At 49.9% G+C, this 20,173-nt stretch overlaps 4 protein-coding genes across 4 annotated transcripts; 2 read left to right on the top strand and 2 right to left on the bottom strand.

The window, feature by feature from the left end:
* Nucleotides 1-1,222: 1,222 nt before the first annotated feature.
* On the bottom strand, nucleotides 1,223-1,612 carry LOC140220328 (uncharacterized). Its single transcript, XM_072290346.1, has one exon. It carries the CDS (start codon nucleotides 1,610-1,612, stop codon nucleotides 1,223-1,225), a length of 390 nt encoding a protein of 129 aa, XP_072146447.1.
* A 1,923-nt stretch (nucleotides 1,613-3,535) lies between these two features.
* Nucleotides 3,536-4,639, top strand: LOC140223641 (uncharacterized). The gene is made up of 2 exons (XM_072295686.1): nucleotides 3,536-4,393; nucleotides 4,501-4,639. Exons 1-2 carry the CDS (start codon nucleotides 3,544-3,546, stop codon nucleotides 4,545-4,547), a joined length of 897 nt encoding a protein of 298 aa, XP_072151787.1. The 5' UTR covers nucleotides 3,536-3,543; the 3' UTR covers nucleotides 4,548-4,639.
* A 5,986-nt stretch (nucleotides 4,640-10,625) lies between these two features.
* LOC117866425 (7-deoxyloganetin glucosyltransferase) lies at nucleotides 10,626-12,490 on the top strand. The gene is made up of 2 exons (XM_034750631.2): nucleotides 10,626-11,262; nucleotides 11,344-12,490. The coding sequence occupies exons 1-2, from the start codon at nucleotides 10,725-10,727 to the stop codon at nucleotides 12,303-12,305; spliced, it is 1,500 nt and encodes a 499-aa protein (XP_034606522.1). The 5' UTR covers nucleotides 10,626-10,724; the 3' UTR covers nucleotides 12,306-12,490.
* Nucleotides 12,491-18,092: 5,602 nt separating this feature from the next.
* LOC117866426 (ethylene-responsive transcription factor 15) lies at nucleotides 18,093-19,596 on the bottom strand. The gene has a single exon (XM_034750632.2). It carries the CDS (start codon nucleotides 19,183-19,185, stop codon nucleotides 18,520-18,522), a length of 666 nt encoding a protein of 221 aa, XP_034606523.1. The 5' UTR covers nucleotides 19,186-19,596; the 3' UTR covers nucleotides 18,093-18,519.
* Nucleotides 19,597-20,173: the final 577 nt, after the last annotated feature.

The following is a 20,173-nucleotide window of genomic DNA, read 5'->3' as shown; positions in this document are numbered from 1 at the left end:
AGTATAAATGGATCATACATCACTCTAATCCCAAAGAAGGATGGAGCAGACAATGTGCAAGATTTCAGGCCAACATCACTCTTAAACTCTTCAATTAAAATCATCACAAAACTCGTAGCCAATAGATTGCAGGAAGTTATTGTAGAACTTGTGCATGCCAATCAATATGGTTTATTAAGCCTAGAACTATCCAGGACTATTTAGCATGGTCATTTGAATACTTACACCTCTGTCATCACTTCAAAAAAGAGTCCTTCTCAAGCTAGATTTTGAAAAAGCTTTTGATAAGATTGAACATTAAGAAATACTAAAAATAATGGCACATGAGAGATTTGGCACAACCTGGATTTCTGGTGCACATTCTTGTGCTAAGCCAAGAGTAAAGATGGTGTTATTAGAATTTGGGAGAGTTCCCAACCGCAGTATGGATTATTCAATTGACTGAAATTTGTTACTTTTCAATCACTTGTTTTACCGCATAGTAATAATTGAACAACTCAAATGTATAGTTTCTTTACCCAATGTAAAACATATGTAGTAATTTTCATATAAATCTGCATATTTTGTTGTACCAATAACAAACCAAGTTGGTGCAATTTAAGTGATGAAATTTTATTAACTAACTTTCAGGTGCCTAAAAATTTGCAAAGCCAATAGAATTTTGTTTCGGTGTAGTCAAAAGCCAACTTTGTAATAGTTGTCAAATTTATTAATTTAAGTTGTTGTAGCGGATTATCATTCATGTCAGATCATGCTGGAATTTTGGACCTAAATGAAAGCAATTAGTGAGAAGCTCAATAAGTAAAGTCCATGCGGTCAACTCGGCGGCGGAGGTGGCATGCCGTGATGAGACAATCCTCTTTAATTCAAACCCGAAGCCTAAATGATCAGAAACTGATCCAAGAATTAGATTTACCAACATGAAGTAGATGAATAAACGTGTTTACAAAATCTTACCTCTTATGTCGTAGGTGTGCCCTGATTGTGCGGTTGTGCAACTCCAAATCATCAATCAGCCATTCTTCAAGAGTATGCTGGTGAGCATGCAGCCTCCTGATGTCAGGTTTCATGGCTGACCGCGCAAAAGCCCGGCACTCGAACTGCCCTCTGAGCTTGCAATACAGCTCCTTTTGGCCATTGTTGTCTTGCCAACTCCCCCTAACCCAACAATATAATGGACGCCACTCTAAGCCGCTGCTCCCCATCACCATTCAGCCATTCTTCAAGCTAGCTTTTCCATGGAGCTGTCGATACCAACAAGGCGTGCAACCGTCACCCCATACAGAGGTGGAATCGGGGGTTCATTCGAATCGATTCTGATCTGTCGATTCTGGAGTTTGTCAAGATTGTACCTCTTGTGCCGCTGAATCGCCTCCTCCAGTCGAGACTTGAATCGTGTGGTTTCGTCGGCGACCCAGCGGCTCCGGCTCCGGTCCTCGCGGACCTTAGCGATCTTGCCACGGAGGTCCTTGTGTGAGGCGGCGGTGGCGTTGAGTCCATAGACGAGCTCGTCGAGGAAGTCGTCGATGTCGTAGGAGAGCTCGCGCACCTCCTTCACCCAGCACCTGGCCGCCGCCGACGACGTCGGGGCCTCCACCTCCGACGGCTCCATCAGCTACTTGTCGATCAGTTCTTGGAGGTGGTCCTGTTAGATTGATCTCTTTCCCGATTAGCCCAAAGGCCAATCAGGACCTTGATCTGCGCCCTGATCGGGGGCGCTTACCCTATCAATGGGTAGTGGGCCCCTGTCGCGCTGCGCTATATAAACAGGGTGGGGGACCCGGCTCGGCTCACGAGGTTCGCCGCAGCCAGCCGCCCCCACCGACACACCTACCGATCTAGGTTGCGCAGTAGCGGCGGGAAGCGCCACTGCTACCTCACCGGCGACCGGACTGCACTGCGCGTCGCTGCCTTGCGCAGACTACATCAACCGAACCCGCGATGGCCAGCAGCTCTGCTGCTCCCACCCCTAGGGGTGAAGGTACCCCAATTCCCTCTCTCTCACACTAGGCACTCATCAGGAACCCCTTGCCCACTCATGTCTCTCTCGAACCCGACTAGATGTTCTCTAGTGATCCTAGGCTAGGCCCTAACAATGGTATCAGACACCTCCTAGAAGCTACTCTAGATCGGGAAAAGAATTAGATCGAGAAAAAGAAGAAGAAAGAAAAGCAACAGAACCAAAACCCTAACCCTAACCCTAGATCTAAAGCAAGGGAGACACGGGACCACTTACCTGCTGTCGCCTTCACCGCCGCCGGCCATCGCCGGCGAGTGGCAAAGGCCGGCCGAGCCTCGGGCTCGCCGGAGAAAAGGCTCACCCGAGCCGCCGGAGCTTCCGCTCGGGGCCCGGGGGGGCGCACAAGCACCACTACAGGACCGCTCGACGGCGGCGCGCCCAACCCTCAGGGTGGACGCGCGCGCCGGCGAGGGGGCCCGCGGTGGCGCCGGCCCTTCTCCTTCTTCATCTAGATCTCGATCTTTCGGGTCTTTTTGGAGAGAAGAAGGGGGAAGGCTAGCAAAAGAGGGGAGGAGGGGGGCTGCCGCGGCCGTGCGCCGGCGGGGCTATCCCTCCACCGCCGCCGCCGGCCATCGCCGGGCACGGGAGAGACAGCCCCGCCGCCGCCGCCGCGGCGAGAGCGCGAGGAGACAGCGCGCGGGGGGAAAGAAGGAAAGTGGCTAGGGTTCCGGGGGAGCCGGCGCTCCGCCGGGTTTTGATCCGCCGATTTTCACTCGTGGCCGTTCGATCCAAATCAACGGCTCACAGCGGCCGGCGGGGATCCGCGGTAGATTGGGCCGCAAACGGCCCAGGCGGGACGCGGCGGCAGGCCGCTTTCGCGGCCCAGGCCCAGGTTGCGGCCTGCGCGCGCGCCGCACCAGAGGCCGGCGTCAAGCCGCGTTTCGCGGGCCGCCTGCGCCGTTTTCGCGGGCCGCCTGCATCGCGCGTTAATGGGCCGGCTGGGCCGCGTTTGACAGGCCGCCGGCGTCGCGCGAGCGGGCCGCGTGCGGGAACAGGCTGTGGGCCGTTTTCGCGCGCGGGCCGATTTTCGCGTTTCGCACAGTAACCTCTGATTTTTTGTTTTTTCTATTTCCAGAAGCATTTAGTTAATGGTTTTTGCACAGTTTTAGTCTCTAATCTAATTTGAACCAACGGGATAATTTGTATTAGAGATTAATAAAGTTTTATACAGTGTTTTGCTTCTGAAAATAGATTTATTTCACAGTTTCCGCTGGAAAAGTCATATTTATTGCTCCATTTAAAATTTAATTTTGAACCAACGGGATAATTAAATTTTGTGTGAGAGCATGGTAAAGTTAATTAGATCATGGTGCTGTTATTTTCTGACCAACGTTGTTAATAACTGTATCATGATTTAAAACGTTTTTTTGATGCTTTTATTTCTATTTCTGCCCAACGGTGATATAGTTTTAAATTGCATCAACAGTTGTATGTTTTATTTTTTGACCAACGTTGGAAATAAATCATGCAATTGTCGTTATGATCTCACTTATGGATTGTGAATTTCAGGATCATTCAACTTAATGGTGTGTCTCAAAGAGATACTCATTCTCAAAGGCAACAACTACACAGAATGGAGGAAGAAGATTGAGTTCTCCTTCGTTTGTGGAGAAGTTGACTGGGTGCTGACCACACCGCAGCCACAAGCTCCACAGAAGCCAGTGAGGGCTGATGGTGATGATGATGCTGCATGGCAGCAAAAGGAAAGGGACTATGCTCCACTGGAGTTGGCATACACCCTTGAAAACAAACAGTGGACCACTGCCAACAAGAAATGTATGGCTTTGGTAAAGAATACGATTGAGCCTGCCATTTTGGGCTCGATTGCAGAGTGTGACTCCGTTTCAGAGTACCTCGACAAGATAAGGAATCAGTTCACTGGTTCCTCAAAGATATATGCTACCCAGCTGTTCAAGCAGCTGGCCACAGAGAGGTACAATGGCGGAGGGACTGGCATAAGAGATCACATCATGAGGATGTATAACTTGGCAGCGCAGCTGAAGCCTATGGATCTTGAGCTCAAGCCTGGGCACATTATGCATTTGGTTTTTGCTTCTCTGCCTAAAGAGTTTGACACTTTTGTTGTCAATTACAACATGCAGCCAGAACAGTGGGACATGGAGAAAATGATCGCCATGTGCGTGCAGGAAAAGGACAGACTTAGATCCTCACATGGTGGCTCATTGCACTATGTGAAGGATAACAGAAAAAAGATTGCTAACCCCTCTTTCAAGGCACGTGGAAAAGCTCCTATGCAGCAGAATCACCAAAAGCTTCTCCCAGTAGACAAAGACCAATGTCTACATTGCAAGAAGAAGGGGCATTTCAAGAAAGACTGCCCCGACTGGTTAAAGTCAATAATGGCAAAAAGAGGTGAGAATACTATTTCTTTTGTAAATGAATCCTTGTATACACAGTATTCGAAATCTACTTGGTGGATTGACTCAGGTGCAACTGTTCATGTTGCAAATTCTTTACAGGGATTCCATTCGACGAGGACTACGCAAAGAAGCGAAAGATGCGTTGAAGTCGCAAATGGAGTCCAAGCAGAAGTTGAAGCTGTTGGCGATGTCTCCTTAGAGCTAGTTGATGGTTTCATGCTTGTACTTAAAGATGTGCTTTATGTTCCCTCATTACACAGAAACTTAATAAGTATTTCACGTTTGGACCATGATGGTTATGAATGTCATTTTGGTAATGGAAAGTGTGCCATTTGGTTCGATAATGCATGCGTTGGTGTTGCCATCCTTCACAATGAGTTGTATTTATTATCATTACGTGAAAAAGTTAATTCTGTGTGTGATGTGAATATGAATGTATCCTTGTCAGAGAAAGAAACAAAGAAAAGAAAGAGAACTCATGAAACATCGTCGAAATTATGGCACTGTCGTTTAGGCCATATTTCGAGGGGGAGAATAGAAAGATTAGTTAAGAATGAAATTCTTCCTCAATTAGAGTTCTCAGACTTAGAACAATGCGTTGATTGCATTAAAGGAAAATTTGTAAAGCAAATTAAAAAAGGCGCTAAGCGTAGCACAGGAGTTTTAGAGATAATCCACACTGATATTTGTGGACCTTTTCCTGTGAAAAGCGTGGATGGTTATGACTTGTTCATAACATTCACAGATGATTACTCCCGTTATGGTTACATTTATCCAATCAAAGAAAGATCAGAAGCGTTGGATAAATTTAAGTTATTTAAAGCTGAAGTTGAAAATCAGCATAACAAAAGAATCAAAATAGTAAGATCCGATCGTGGGGGGGAGTACTATGGTCGGCATACCCCATTCGGCCAAGTTCCTGGACCTTTTGCAAGGTTTTTGCAGGAAAATGGCATAGTAGCCCAGTATTCAATGCCGGGCGAACCTCAGCAAAATGGAGTAGCTGAAAGGCGTAACCGTACACTGATGGATATGGTGCGCAGCATGATGAGCTATTCCACCCTACCATTGGGACTGTGGATGGAGGCGCTGAAGACCGCCATTCACATTCTTAATAGAGTACCAAGTAAGTCGGTGCCCAAAACACCGTACGAACTATGGACAGGAAGAGTACCCTCACTAAACCACTTACGTGTGTGGGGGAGCCCAGCTGAGGCCAAAGTGTTTAACCCAAACATCGGGAAACTAGATCCCAAAACAGTAAGTTGCCACTTCATTGGCTACCCGGAAAAATCAAAGGGTTTTCGTTTCTACTGTCCAGACAGATTCACAAAGTTTGTAGAAACGAGACAGGCGATTTTCTTAGAGGATGAGATGGTGAGGGGGAGCATGGTAGCTCGAGAAATTGATCTTGAGGAGAAGCGGGTGTGTGCACCTAATCCGATGATTCAGGAACCATACTTCTCACTACCTATTATTCCCGCACCGATAGTTCCTGAGGTTGTGGTGCAAGCACCCGCTACAGTCCCTGATATTGTGGTGCAGGCACCTGCTGTGATTCCACCCGTGGAAACGATGAGTGAAGTTTTTGAACCTGTCCTTCAGGAGCCAACTGAACCCATCGTTGCACACGAGGAAGAGTTACAGCAGCCACCTCAGAATAGTGTGCCACAAACAAAGGCACAGAATATGCCTGAAAGTGAGGGGCCTAGAAGGTCTCAAAGGGTCAGAAAATCAGCCATCCCTGATTGTTATAAAGTTTATAACACAGAATAAGTTCATATAGAAGGTGATCCCACTTCATATGAAGAAGCCATGAAAAGTGTTCACTCATCGAAGTGGCTAGAGGCCATGGAAGATGAGATGAAATCGATGAGTTCCAACAATGTTTGGGAACTTGAGGAGATTCCTAAAGGAGCCAAAACAGTAGGCTGTAAATGGGTCTACAAGACTAAACGTGACTCCAAAGGGAACATAGAAAGGTATAAGGCGAGACTTGTGGCAAAAGGTTTTACACAAAGAGAAGGAATAGATTATAATGAGACTTTTTCTCCTGTCTCATGTAAAGACTCCTTCAGAATCATAATGGCACTAGTTACGCATTTTGACTTAGAGTTACATCAGATGGATGTAAAGACGGCTTTCCTAAATGGGGATTTAGAAGAAAACGTCTACATGAAACAACCAAAGGGTTTTGTCATGGAAGACAAAGAAAATATGGGATGTCGTCTAAAGAAATCCATTTACGGATTAAAGCAAGCCTCTAGACAGTGGTATCTAAAGTTTAATGATATAATAAAGAAATTTGGGTTTCAAGAGAATATAGAGGACAATTGTGTCTATGCAAAGTTCAAAAATGGGAAATACATTTTCCTAATCCTGTATGTGGATGATATTTTGCTTGCAAGCAGTGATAGAGACAAAGAAGTTCTTGTCCTCAAACTTCGATATGAAGGATCTTGGTGAAGCAACATATGTTTTGGGCATAGAAATTCACCGAGATAGATTGAATGGGGTTCTAGGGTTATCGCAAAAGGCATATTTAGAAAAGGTTCTAAAGAAGTACAATATGCATGCGAGTAAAGCCACACCTGCTCCTATAGTCAAGGGCGACAGTTTTGGGAATTTTCAATGTCCCAGGAACCAGTACGAGATCGATCAAATGAAAGCGGTTCCATATGCTTCAGCTGTCGGAAGCTTACAGTATGCCCAAGTGTGCACTCGTCCTGACTTAGCTTTTGTCACCGGGGTTCTCGGTAGATATCAAAGTAATCCAGGTATAGAACACTGGAAAATGGTAAAGAAGGCGTTGCGCTACGCGCAAGGCACAAAAGAACTCATGCTTACATATAAGAGATCTGATTCCCTAGAGATAAAAGGGTATTCAGATGCAGACTTTGCGGGAGACAAGGATGATAGAAAATCCACGTCTGGATACGTATTCACTCTCGCAGGAGGAGCTATCTCATGGAGAAGCTCAAAACAGAAAGTAACTGCGTCATCGACGATGCACGCAGAATTCATAGCATGTCATGAGGCCACGGGGCAGGCAATGTGGCTAAAGAAATTCATACCCGGATTGAGAGTGGTTAACTGTATTCACAGACCACTAAAGATGTACTGCGATAATGAACCAGCAGTATTCTACGCTCACAACAACAAATCAAGCAATGCTTCCAAAGCCATTGAGATAAAGTTTTACGTTGTGAAAGACAGAATCCAGGATCACACTATAAGTCTCGAGCATATAAGAACAAAAGATATGCTTGCGGATCCGCTCACGAAAGGCTTACCTCCCAATGTGTTCAGGGAACACTTAGCCGGCATGGGTTTAAGGGAAAGCCTATGATTCCTGGATTAGATAAGGCCCAAAAGAAACAGAATTGTTCCAAAATAGAGAGGTGTGTTGTAGCTGTTGATTCTATCGGCAATCAAGCTGTGACGATGAAACATGCTCTACATATTAATCTACGATGAAACGAATAAAATTGAAAAGTACAAAGCTAAAAGTAAATGATGAGATCAAGGGGGAGAATGTTAGATTGATCTCTTTCCCGATTAGCCCAAAGGCCAATCAGGACCTTGATCTGCGCCCTGATCGGGGGCGCTTACCCTATCAATGGGTAGTGGGCCCCTGTCGCGCTGCGCTATATAAACAGGGTGGGGGACCCGGCTCGGCTCACGAGGTTCGCCGCAGCCAGCCGCCCCCACCGACACACCTACCGATCTAGGTTGCGCAGTAGCGGCGGGAAGCGCCACTGCTACCTCACCGGCGACCGGACTGCACTGCGCGTCGCTGCCTTGCGCAGACTACATCAACCGAACCCGCGATGGCCAGCAGCTCTGCTGCTCCCACCCCTAGGGGTGAAGGTACCCCAATTCCCTCTCTCTCACACTAGGCACTCATCAGGAACCCCTTGCCCACTCATGTCTCTCTCGAACCCGACTAGATGTTCTCTAGTGATCCTAGGCTAGGCCCTAACAGGTCCTTGAGGAGGCGAATCTTGTTCTCCTCCCGCTTGTGCAGCCGGTGGTCGTCCTCCGGCGACAGCAGCCGCTCGAGCTTGGCGGGGAGGGAACGGATGACCCCAAGCGAAACACTGACAGGAGCCTCCATCGTTTCTGATGAGAAGGAAACAGATAGAGCAAAATCCATCAACGTTCTAGGTAGATGATGAGGAATTGAGGAGCATCGCTCTTAAATGAATGGATAAAAGAATATGCACCGAACATTTCTATGGGACTCTGTCATTACTGACCTTGTAATGAAGGTAGCGCGCTCTCCCGTCTCTTTACTCCATCGTTGAAGCTGCATATAGACGCGGAGTGTTACAGGACAAAGCCGAGCATCTCCAGCAGCGGTGCCTCAATAAATATTTCCTAATAACTCTTCTATTTCAGATATCCCAATAGCTCTTTTATCGTTATGAGTTACTTTTGCATCTTACAATAATCTTATCTCAATCCAACTACCGCATTAGAAAAAGTTATTGGCCATTTGGCTCGGGTACTACGGGCCGGCCCAAGCACAGCACTAAGAAGCACGGCCCATGAACGACCCAGCCCGACACCCACATGCCAGTGCCTGGCATGGCCCGGTCATAGTACCTTGCCTGGGCCACCATCTCGGCCCTGCGGGCTGGCACGAGCACGGCACGGTTTTTGGACCGGCACTATGCTGACCCGATAAATATCAGTCGTTAGATCTCCTAACTAAACTAGAGCCGTTAGATTCACATCAAGTCATATATAATCGTGGAAACCCTAGCTCCTCACTACTCTCTCTTCTCTTCCCCATCTCTGTTTTTCCCACGCAAGGCGCAGGCGGCGGCGCGGCCCTCCTGCGGGCGAGCGCTCACGGTGGCGCGACCCCACGCTCGCGGGCGAGGTCAGGCGGCGACGCGGCCCTGCGAGGGCAAGCGTAGGCGGCGGCACGGCCCCACGTCGGCGGGCGAAAGCTGGCGGCAGCGCGGCCCCGCGAGGGCGGGCGAGCACAGGTGGCGGCGCGAGCACGCCGGATTGTCGTGCTTGACAGCACGGCAAGGCACAGCTAACCACCTATAGGGCCGTGCCTGGGCCGAGGTCTCAGCACGGCGGCACTATCAGGCACGGCATGGTTATGCCACCGTGCCTCACCGTGCTCGTGCTCGTGCTAGTGCCGGGCCGTGCGACCCGGTTGGCCATGTATCAAAAAATCACAATTCTCCTTTATTTAGACTGAGCTGGAGTTGGGTGAATTATTGGGTTATTCTAATAATTATTGGGAAAAGGGAAAAGTAGAGAGAGTTTGTTGGAGCACTATTTTTAAACAATGTTAGTAAAAATCCTTTTTTTCAGTTTTTGTGACCCAAATAAATAAAGAATTCTCAAAGCACAGGCTAAAAATCATTGAGGCTTGCTCTAATTTTTTTTCTAAAAATCTTCTTAAAATTCGTTTTTATCATAACTTGCTCTATTTTTCAGATCCAAACAGTCACAAAATAATCCAACGAGTGTTTTTTTAGCTGTTGGTGCTAGGAGCCTTGCACGCAACGTACATTCAGGCTTGCTGTGACGTGTTCCCCTATGCAATGACACGTGCATACTCCATCCATCACAAATTATAGGTATGCGTAGAGATGCATAGAAATACCTAGAGAACCTATAAAAGGTTTCTATAAAAACCGAGGGAGTACGAAGAAATTGTGATGGCACATGGCAAGCCAGGCTATTTATTTCACTGCCGAGCACTGATGTACACGTAGCAGCACTTGCACTACGGGAAACCTCAAAGTCGCCGAGTGTAATTACTTCGCCGAGTGCATTTTTTCGGGCACTCGGCGAAGGACCGTTTTGCCGAGTGTAACATCAAAAACACTCGGCAAAAATAAAACACTCGGCGAACGACCGGTTTGCCGAGTGCCACCCAAAAAACACTCGGCAAACATCCAGGAGGCACTCGGCAAAATTTGACACTCGGCAAACTGACGCCCACGTGACTTCCCCGTGCCGCCGGCGGCGGCCCTCCGTGACGGACGTTAGTCTTTGCCGAGTGTCAATGGAGGGCACTCGGCAAAGGCACTAGTTTGCCGAGTGTCATGATGGGACACTCGGCAAAGTGGCCTGTATGCAAACAATCACAAAATAATCCAACGAGTGTTTTTTTAGCTGTCGGTGCTGTGACATGTTCCCCTATGCAATTTGATGCGTTTGGTGGCACAGTTCTATTTATGGACTATTTATTTCAGTCCCAGCACTGATGTACACGTAGCAGCAGCAGGCGCTTGGTTCCAGGCAGAACCAAGTCCATTGCCACCGCCATCGATCTGACCTCACCCTCGGCCATGTCGGCTACTGCTCCACCTGACGCCGCCTCCGTGGAGAAGCGGAAGCCAGCCGCCCACGCGGTGTTCTTCCCGTTCCCGGCGCAGGGCCACGTCAAGGCGGCGCTGCACCTGGCCGTGCTCGTCCATGCCCGGGGCGGCGTCCGCGTCACCTTCGTCCACTCCGACCGCAACCGCCGCCGCCTCCTCCGCTCGCAGGGCCCCGACGCGCTCGCCGGCGCCCCGGGGTTCTTTTTCGCCTCCGTCCCGGACAGCCTGCCGCCGCCGTCTGGCGAAGGCGGCGACACTCCGCAGTACATGGTCGCCCTGCTTTCATCCCTCGAGACCTCTGCCGGTTCGCACCTCAAGAAACTGCTCGACGACGCGGCTGCCGCCGGCGCACCGGCCACCTGCGTCGTCTCCGACATCGACTCCGTCCTGCGCGCCGCCGGGGAGGTCGGCGTCCCGGCCGTCGCCTTCTGGACGGCGAGCGCCAGCGCGCTCATGGCGTTCCAGCAGTGCCAGCAGCTCATCGACAAGGGCTTCGTTCCGCTCAAAGGCATGATCAAATAATGCTATTTTCAAAGCATCCAAATGTCCATTAATCGACTAAGTGTTATAATTAATCTCCTATATGCAGATGCAGCGCAGCTGAGCAATGGTTATCTTGACAGCACGGTCATCGACTGGGTGCCTGGGATGCCGGCGGACATGCGCCTGCGCGACTTCCCAAGCTTCTTCCGCACGACGGACCCCGACGACGCCATGCTCCGCCGCGTCCTCGGCGTCGTGGACTGCGTCCGGACCGCCGCCTCCGCCATGGTGCTCAACACGTTCGACGAACTCGAGGGCGAGGTCGTCGAAGCCATGTCCGCCTTCCTCCCGCCCATCTACGCCGTTGGGCCGGTCCCCTTGCTCGCTCAACAAGTCGTCGTTGCAGGCGGCGGGGCCCCGCCGCCGGCCGCCAGCCTCACCAAGGAGGACGACGGGTGCCTGGCATGGCTAGGAACCAAGCGGCCCCGCTCCGTGGTGTACGCCAACTTCGGGAGCATAGCCGTGCTAACAACCCAGCAGATAGAGGAGTTCGCGTGGGGTTTGGCCAACAGCGGCTACGACTTCTTGATGGTAATCAGAGATGACCAAGCAAACGGCGCCTTCGGCGGCGGCATCACGCCGGAGTTCGTTGAGGAGACGAAGGGGAGGTGCTACGTCACGAGATGGTGCCCGCAGGCGGCGGTGCTCCAGCACGAGGCCGTCGGCGCGTTCCTGACGCACTGCGGGTGGAACTCGATGCTGGAGAGCATATGTTCCGGTGTGCCCATGCTGTGCTGGCCCTTTGCCGCGGATCAGCAGACCAACTGCCGGTTCGCCTGCACGGAGTGGCGCGTCGGCGTCGAGGTCGGCGGCGATGTCAAGAGAGCGGAGGTGGAGGCGTTGGTAAGGGATGTGATGGGAGGAGGGGAGAAAGGGATGGAGCTGAGGCGGAGAGCTGCCGAATGGAAGGAGAGGGCAGCTGCGGCTTCGGAGCCAGGTGGGTCCTCTTGGGTCAACCTTGACAGGTCGGTCAATGAGGTTTTCCATCCTTATAAGAAAGAGCTTTAGTAGTAGCTAATTAGGTTTCATGTACGGTAATAAGTTCTAATCATCTCGTCCCACCACCCTGGCTCCTCATGTATCTGAATCTTTTTCTTCACCAAATTTCTTCATCACATGTGTGCTATGAAGGATATGATAGGTATTTCGGGTGGTTCAGAGAGCTGAGCATATGAATTATTATCTTCATGCTCCTTCGTTTTAAATTGCAGGTCATTTTAGCTTTTTTTAATCCATAGATATAATTATGCATGTAAATTTTTTAAATTTTTTCTTTTGGTGGAGGAATATTCTAGAGCATGGTGGCACGCCGTAAGAAAAATAGACGCGTTTACTGTAGACTGGAACCTTCCCGGACCCGGAGCTGATACGCCGTGAACCCAAGGGCCCGGCAAAGCCGCGCGCCGCGGTGGCAGCCCCGGGGCCACAGAATCACCGACATGGTTGGCCGCGAAAAGGACATGACGTGACCCGCAGCAGCACCAATCTGACCATACGGCAGGCAGGCAGGCCCCACAGCAAAGTAAATGCAGGCCTCTGCATGGCTGTTCATGCTCAAGTTTGCAGACAACATGCTTCAGATCCTCCGTCAACACAGACGTTTGTAATGGGTTTTGTAAATAGTCTACGTTTAATACTTCTAATTAGTATCTAAACATTCAATGTGATGAAAGCTAAAGTTTAGGAGGAGGAACCAAACACCCCCTGAAGCCTCGTTGCTCTCTCCCAAAGAAGGGACGACCTGCGCGTATCGCAGTGCCATCGTATCGGTAGCTACGAGCTAGCGAGCTGCATGCCTCGTGGTAGCCATGGCTAACACAAAGATCGACCGTATCTTAGGGCTGCCTCTGAACTCAGCTGAGCTCAGCTGGGCCTGGGCGTGGTTGAGCGTTAGGTACGTGGGCTCCACATAGACTTGTTGCGGCATGAACGTGACGACGACTGTGATCGGAATGATTAAGGGCTCGATCAGTATGTTTTAGCAGACGAGTTAATTAGTAGGTACATTAACTGTTGATGTTCGCAGTCGACCTGTTCCGATTGATTGTGAAGATTTCGGAAGGACACAAATTGTAGTTGTGCTCTTCGATGGTTGGCCTTTTTGGGCACACATGGCAGTTGATGGTGTTGACTAGCCATCAGACTATCAGAGTATGGTCCGGCACAAAATTTAGGTGATCTACACTGCACGCAGTATGTCAAAAGTTGACGTTTCTTCAGAATATATATAGTAATGGTCAAATGTTCATACTGTTTCAGAAAACAGTGTGCATTTCTAGCTACTGTTTTTTGCTTGGAAAAACAACTGGAAATTTCCATCTATCTGAAACTGACAAAACAAAAAAGGTTCTCTTCATTGACTAAGTTCGAACTGTAACTTCTAATAGGTTTGTTTATTGGTAAATTAATTTCTAGGTTATTTTCCTCTCAGTAGAGCAATACATCATTTATTTTGGAAGTAGGCTACTGTGGATACAGATAAGATTCCTTCTATGTTGAACAGTAGCATTTGCATGAAAGAGTTTTGTCCCTTCATCTCCACAACAGACCCATTTTATAGTCCCTCTCTGTCTCCGGTAAATTCTTTGCTGATGCAGCGGGCGGTCAGAGTTTCTCCCAAAATGTTCTTGAAATTCCATTATGCAATAGATAGGTCCCTGAACTCCTCAAGAATTTCTATTAAAGACAAAATGAGCTTTCTGTTTTTAATTCTACTGTCCAGGCTGGAAATCTGCTGCTGACATGCTTTTAGAACTCTTATGAGATTTTTGAATTTGGCTGTCAAGGCTCTGGCTTTGTCTGCTTGATTTGTTGGAATAGACCAACCATGCTGCACTACCTGGAGGAATTCCTCATATTGCATCCAGTAGTTTTCAAAGCGAAAGATCCTGCTTTTGGGAATGGAAGTGCCAATGGATATCAGACAACATCATGTTGACATCTTCTGCAGGAGGATCATTAAGATTAATACCAGCATTACCCTGATGGGCCTGTTGTTTCTGCTGCACTCGATCTGGCCATGGGGCCCAACCTTCATTAGCATTAGCTGCTGGATTAGGCTGATCCTCAACTGGCTGGAAAGGAGCTGGGCCAGGCCCAGGACCGTACCTAAGTTTAGGTGGCCCTAGTGCAAACACAAAGTACTGGTGGCCCTATATTTCAAAGATACAAATAAGAAAAATATAGTTATACTTCACAATGTAATTACCATAATCATTAATACCTCGCAGGCTCGTGCTAAGTTGTAATTTCACTAAATTCTGATTGCATCTGCGTCCGCGTTAGCCTCGTGCCGTAGTTGCCGATTGAAGGTGAGACGTCATGACTAGAGACTCTTTTTTTTCGTAAATGCCTGATTTGATGGTCTAGATTATGAGCTATTGACTTGACTGGCTTGACGTGGAAGACACATGATTATTACATATATGTTTTAGTGGGCTAATTGTTGCTTAGGGTGGTCCCTCAAAATTGGTGGCCCGGTGCGGTCGCACCACTTGCGTCACCTAATGTACGGGCCTGGCCAGGCCCTTGCTGCCCATGTCCAACGAAATCAAAAGGAGCACGAGCACTACCGGGAACGGGAGCTCTGCTGTGTGCTAGGGCAAAGCCATGAATACACTCGGCAAACCGGGAAACATTTCATCGGTAAACTAACTTTGCTGAGTGTTTTTCGTCGGGCAACCGGGAAACATTTCATAGGCAAACTAACTTTGCTGAGTGTTTTTCGTCGAGCACTCAACAAAGATGTTGCCCGTGCCAAAAAAGACTCAGCAAGACATTTTCGCAAGAAATAAAAAAAACAAATTCCCACCACCACCACGCCGCCACCAGCCGCCACCCACCATGACCACCACACCACCACGCCCGCTGCCGCCCACCACCATGCCTGCTGTCGTCCGCCGCCTACCACGGCCACCATGCCGCCACGCCCGCTGCCGCCCACCACCACACTACCACGCCGCCACGCATGCTGCCACCCGCCCGCCACCCGCCGCCACGTCACCCGCCGCCACGCCCCACGCCGCCCGCCACCACCACCACCGGAGCCCAGATCCGGCCGCCATCGGCTGGATCCGGGAGAGGGAGGGTCGGATCCGGGAGAGGGGAGGGGCCGCCGTCAGGGAGAAGGGGAGGGGGCGGCCGGGGAAGAAGAGGCGCCGGGGAGAAGAGGAGGGGGCGGCGGCCGGAGGAAGGAGGGGCGGCGAGGACGCTGCCAGATCCGGCCGGGAGGGGAGAGGCCGCTACCGAGGAGAAGGGGAGGGGCGGCGGCCAGGGAGAAGGGGAGGGGGCGGTGCTAGGGGAAGGAGGGGCGCGGGGAGAAGGGGATTGGGTGGCGCCGGGGGGAGGAGGGGCGCGGGGAGAAGGGGAGGGGCGCTGGGGGTTAAGTGTGGGATTTTTTATTTGTTTGCCGAGTGTCCTGGATCTGGGCACTCGGCAAAGTTTTTTTTTCATTTTTTTCTTCTCCTTCTTTTCCAGAAAAAAGATTTTATTTCTTTGCCGCGTGAAAAAAGAAAATACTTGGCAAACCTTTTTTAGCCGGGTGTTTTTTTTTTACACTCGGCAAACCTCCTTTTTGCCGAGTGTATTTTTTTACCAAGTGTTTTCAACCCAGCACTCGACAAAGCACTTGTTCGCTGAGTTCTAAAGGGAATACACTCGGCAAATTTGACATTTTCGGTAGTGGAGGGTCCTGTCCAGGTGAGGGTGGCTCGTCCTCATCAGCTGGGAGCCCACCAAGAGGGCTCTGCTGCAGAATGTCACACTGAATGGTCCAAGATTCTCCCTCAAAACCTTCACCTTCAGACAAAACACTCGATTGTGGGACGATCAATAACTCTGCCCGAACAATGACCCTAGTTAACTTCTTGTCATCGTGTTCCTAGTTCAGGACCCTTCCAAAAGAGCAAATAGCATTCTCAACATATTCACGTTCTTCCCAGAAATCCAATGGGAAACCCATCAACATCAAGGTACATTCTCTGCTAAACTGAAGGGTTTTCCAATTTCGGCCACGATTATGCTTAACGAACGAGAGGGTGATGTCATCGTACACATGGGGACTAGAGTGAATCATACTGTCGCAGTCATAAACATGAGCAAAATGCACATAAGCCTGACCCAAGTGGCACGGCTGAATATCAATCAGTCGCAATATCCTGATATCCACTAGGTATTCTCTGATGACATCTCTGATTAGGTTGAAGGCGATAAGATTACCCGGCAGAGGATCGAAGGTGACGATGGCGACATCTTCATTGTGTGCACGCGGCTTGACGACGACTGCCCAGGCGGAGGAGACGCGATTCGATCTCCACAGGAAGCCAATGCATTCCCCTTGGGGTGAACGGAGGTGGGTATGCACGCTGGAAGGCCATTGAGGTCCACGGCGACGGTGGAGGCGTCGACGGCGAGGAGCCAAGCGCGAGCAGAGTTGGGGTTTTTTCTGTAGCAAGGAAAGCACTGTTGGTGGCTGGAGAAGATGAAGCGTCAGGTGCGATTTCTTTGAACATCCCGGTGGAAGTCACCAAAAGTGGTAAACACTGGCGGTCCACTCGAGCTTGGGTACACAGGCAGAGACTGCTTGGTACGAAACCAGGTAGCGGGATCGGAAGGCCAGGTTGCAGGATTGGTGGAGGCAGCAGCCGTCTTGGCTAGGAAGACCCGTTGATAGTCATCCAAAGCCCTGAACAAAGAGGGCCCAGCGAAGCTAGGTCCAATATTCAGTGACCGGTCGACTCTGAACCAAGGGCTTGTGATAGAGCTTCGAAATTTCCGCAGAACAAAATTGTCGCTCGAAAGAGGGGATGGATACCAAAACCGGCGCGGTAGGAGGCCGACACGTGTCCCCATTTATGGCAGGTGTGGTAAGTGCGAGAGGCAGCGGCTGCATGCAGCGAGATTTCTGGCGATGACTGCTTGCCAAAAGACTGCTTTGAATTTGAAATCAAATTTGAACGATAAGGCCCCAGATTCAGCGACAAATCATGCTCATCAGCACCCGTGTTCTTCGCGTTCTGGTTAGAAGGGCGCCCATCCAAATTATCATCATGGACATAACGAAAATCCAGACGTGAAAAAAACGAGCGAGACCGGAACGAGGAAGACCCTGGAGCTGAATTTGTTGTTCGCTGCCTTCTCGGCATCCACTTGGCGGTCTTGATCGGATACGATTGGGTCCAGTAAGTGGATTGACCCTTGAAGAAACCTGAGAGTATAAATGGCCATATGGCCCGTGGGCCGCCCCACAGCACAGGATTTTGGCCCGGTCCAGTCATGGCCCAGCACAATCTTAGATGGGCCGGGCTGAGTGTCGGGCCTGGCTGCTGCATCAGCTCGTGGGCCACCCCAGCCCAGCCCACCAGGGCACGATGGAGACACGTTTAGGCGCGTTTGAGTACGTTTAGTTGTAATTTGTATGTGTTTGTATATGCATCACCTCTGAATATACATGTATATATGTTTGTATGTACAATACTTCTAAATTTTTTCCTTCAAAAATTTAATTGGATGAAGGATTTTTTTTAAAGCTAAGCCGGGTTAGAATGGGCACGATGGGCCTTCATGAGCCCAATGGGCCACCAGGCTAGCCCGATTTGGCTGCTTTGGCCCATGGGCCGGCACGGTACAGCAAGGTTATTATCCGGGCCGCACCGTGCCGGGCCTAAATGGGCCAGGCCAAATCGTGCTCGGACCGGCTGTCCGTTTGGCCATCTATACCTGAGAGTGAACTGCAGGACTGCGACGCACAATGTCAGCATATGAGTGCTTATCTCGCTTGGAGGAGACCTGTTCTTCCCACTGGAATTTGGGTCCTTGATCAAACTTTACTGAATCCCGAGCAAGGGACAAACCTCGTTCATTCCAAAGGTGAAAGAAAATTCTCAAAGACTCACAGGCAAAAGTCTTGAGATCATAAACTGCCAGACCAAGAGACTTTCCCTTTCTTCTTGGCTCCGTACATGTACCTTTTTTACTAAAGCTAGCTTAATTAATAGGTGACTTGGTTAATGTTGCATCACAACAATTACCACATGTGGCAAAGGGTTTTTTTTCCTTATCAGGTGCATAGATAGCGATCTAGTTTACTTTGTAGACTCCACGCATACCGCTATACGAAGAGATGTGCAGTATTTTCATGTTCCATGGAAAAGAAGAATCAGAATTCATATTGATCTTCGTGGTGAACCAACGTAACGTCGACGATGTCGATACAGGCATGACTTCAGGCTGCCAACTCGCATGATATCCGGAGGAGCTCGTCCAAGTAATCAGCGCCAAGGTCCTCGAGCTCCAGGACGCCGAAGCGTACCTGGCAGCGCGCCGCCGTCACCTGCTGCTGCGGCACCGCCATGGCCGTGGCCGACACGTCGGAGCACTGGCACGGCGGTTGGAGATCCTTGCCGTCGGCCATGCACTTAGAGCAGAGTCTTTTACGCCGCCTGCGCGTGCGCCGCTTGGAGTGCCGCCGCTTGAGCGCGAGGACAGGGGAGCCGCCCCCTACGCCGGCGGCGAGCGCGAGCGGCGCCAGCGACTCCCTCACGCGGTCGACGGGGAAGTTGAGGACTGCGGCGGCGCCACGCGCGGAGAAGGCGGCCTGGTCGTAGGCGAGCGCGGCGGCCTCCGGGGTGTCGAAGGTACCCAGCCACACGCGGGCGCCACGCCGCGTGGAGTCGCGGATCTCGGCGGCGAACGTGCCCCACGGCCGCGGCCGCACGCCGATGAAGCCCTCACGCTTCTCTGTCTCTCCCGGCGACGGCGAGGCGCCTGCGTCCGGCGGCTGCTGCTGCTGATCCAACGTGGTCGGCCACACCATTCCTGCCACGGTGGAGGACGAGGAAGTGGAGGAGAGCCCATCGGAGCATTCTTTGGCGACGGCGGCGGCGTCCATGACCGATGAGGAGCGGCGCGGCTGGGTAGCTCCAGTAGCCAGAGGAGAGGAACTGCTGATGGAGCCGGCCTGAGAGACAAGGTGACGGGATTTATAGCGTCCAGGATTTCCTCATGGCCTCCGGCCTGGAGTGCAACAGTAGTTGAATGATCAATGGATGTCAGCATTTGACTCTCTACTTTTCTGCCATAAAACATCAACAGTACGAGATAGGGACAATCTTTTGTGATGCTACTTTTTTTGGTCTAATGCTTTTAGGGATCGGAGTCGGCAAGGAAACATTGAAATATAAACTATGCTTTATAAAACGCAAGTTTTTATTTCAAATTACAGGTTTGATAGGTTTACAAACCCTCGTATGTAGCCTTTAATTTGCAACATTTCCATTATTCTTGTACCTATAGCTTCTTAATTTTCTCTATCCCACTGCTTTGTTCTTCGGTATGCAGGTTTCCATCTTATTACTCCCACCAGGACCTAAAATACGTGCAAATTAATAGTTCATGAACTGCAGGTGAACTGACCAAGGACAACCATAGAGAATTAAACCCTTTTGTGGCTTTGATGATCTGTTGGTGCTTGCAATTTTCTAGACTTCGTTTTGCCTGTTTTGGATAATCTTTTGTAGTCACATATATTACGTATATATATAGTCAGATCTAGTGGCTACTTTTTTCTATTATTCCTTGGTATCACAAAGCTAGAAGCAGCAACTCCGTTTCATCAGTTCTCTCCTCTTCTGAGCTTCTAAATGATGCTGTTGTGGTAGGGATTAAATTAGGTTTATATGAAAGCATGATTTATTGCCTTGCTTGACATGCCTAGTTTTAGTTGCAATCAACACCAGATGGGTGATGATGTATTGTACAAATCTTCTGCTAGTGATTGAAAAAACCAAAGGGGCTAATTAACATAAGAGAAAAAAATAGAAATAAGGTTACCCAATTATAGTCTTTTTTTTAGGAACCAATGGCCCTAGCATACATAG

Source organism: Setaria viridis, chromosome 8, assembly GCF_005286985.2.
Source record: "Setaria viridis chromosome 8, Setaria_viridis_v4.0, whole genome shotgun sequence".
NCBI classification, from domain to species: Eukaryota; Viridiplantae; Streptophyta; class Magnoliopsida; order Poales; family Poaceae; genus Setaria; species Setaria viridis.
The sequence above is the reverse complement of the archived record's forward strand: the minus strand, read 5'-3'. Positions and strand labels throughout refer to the sequence as shown.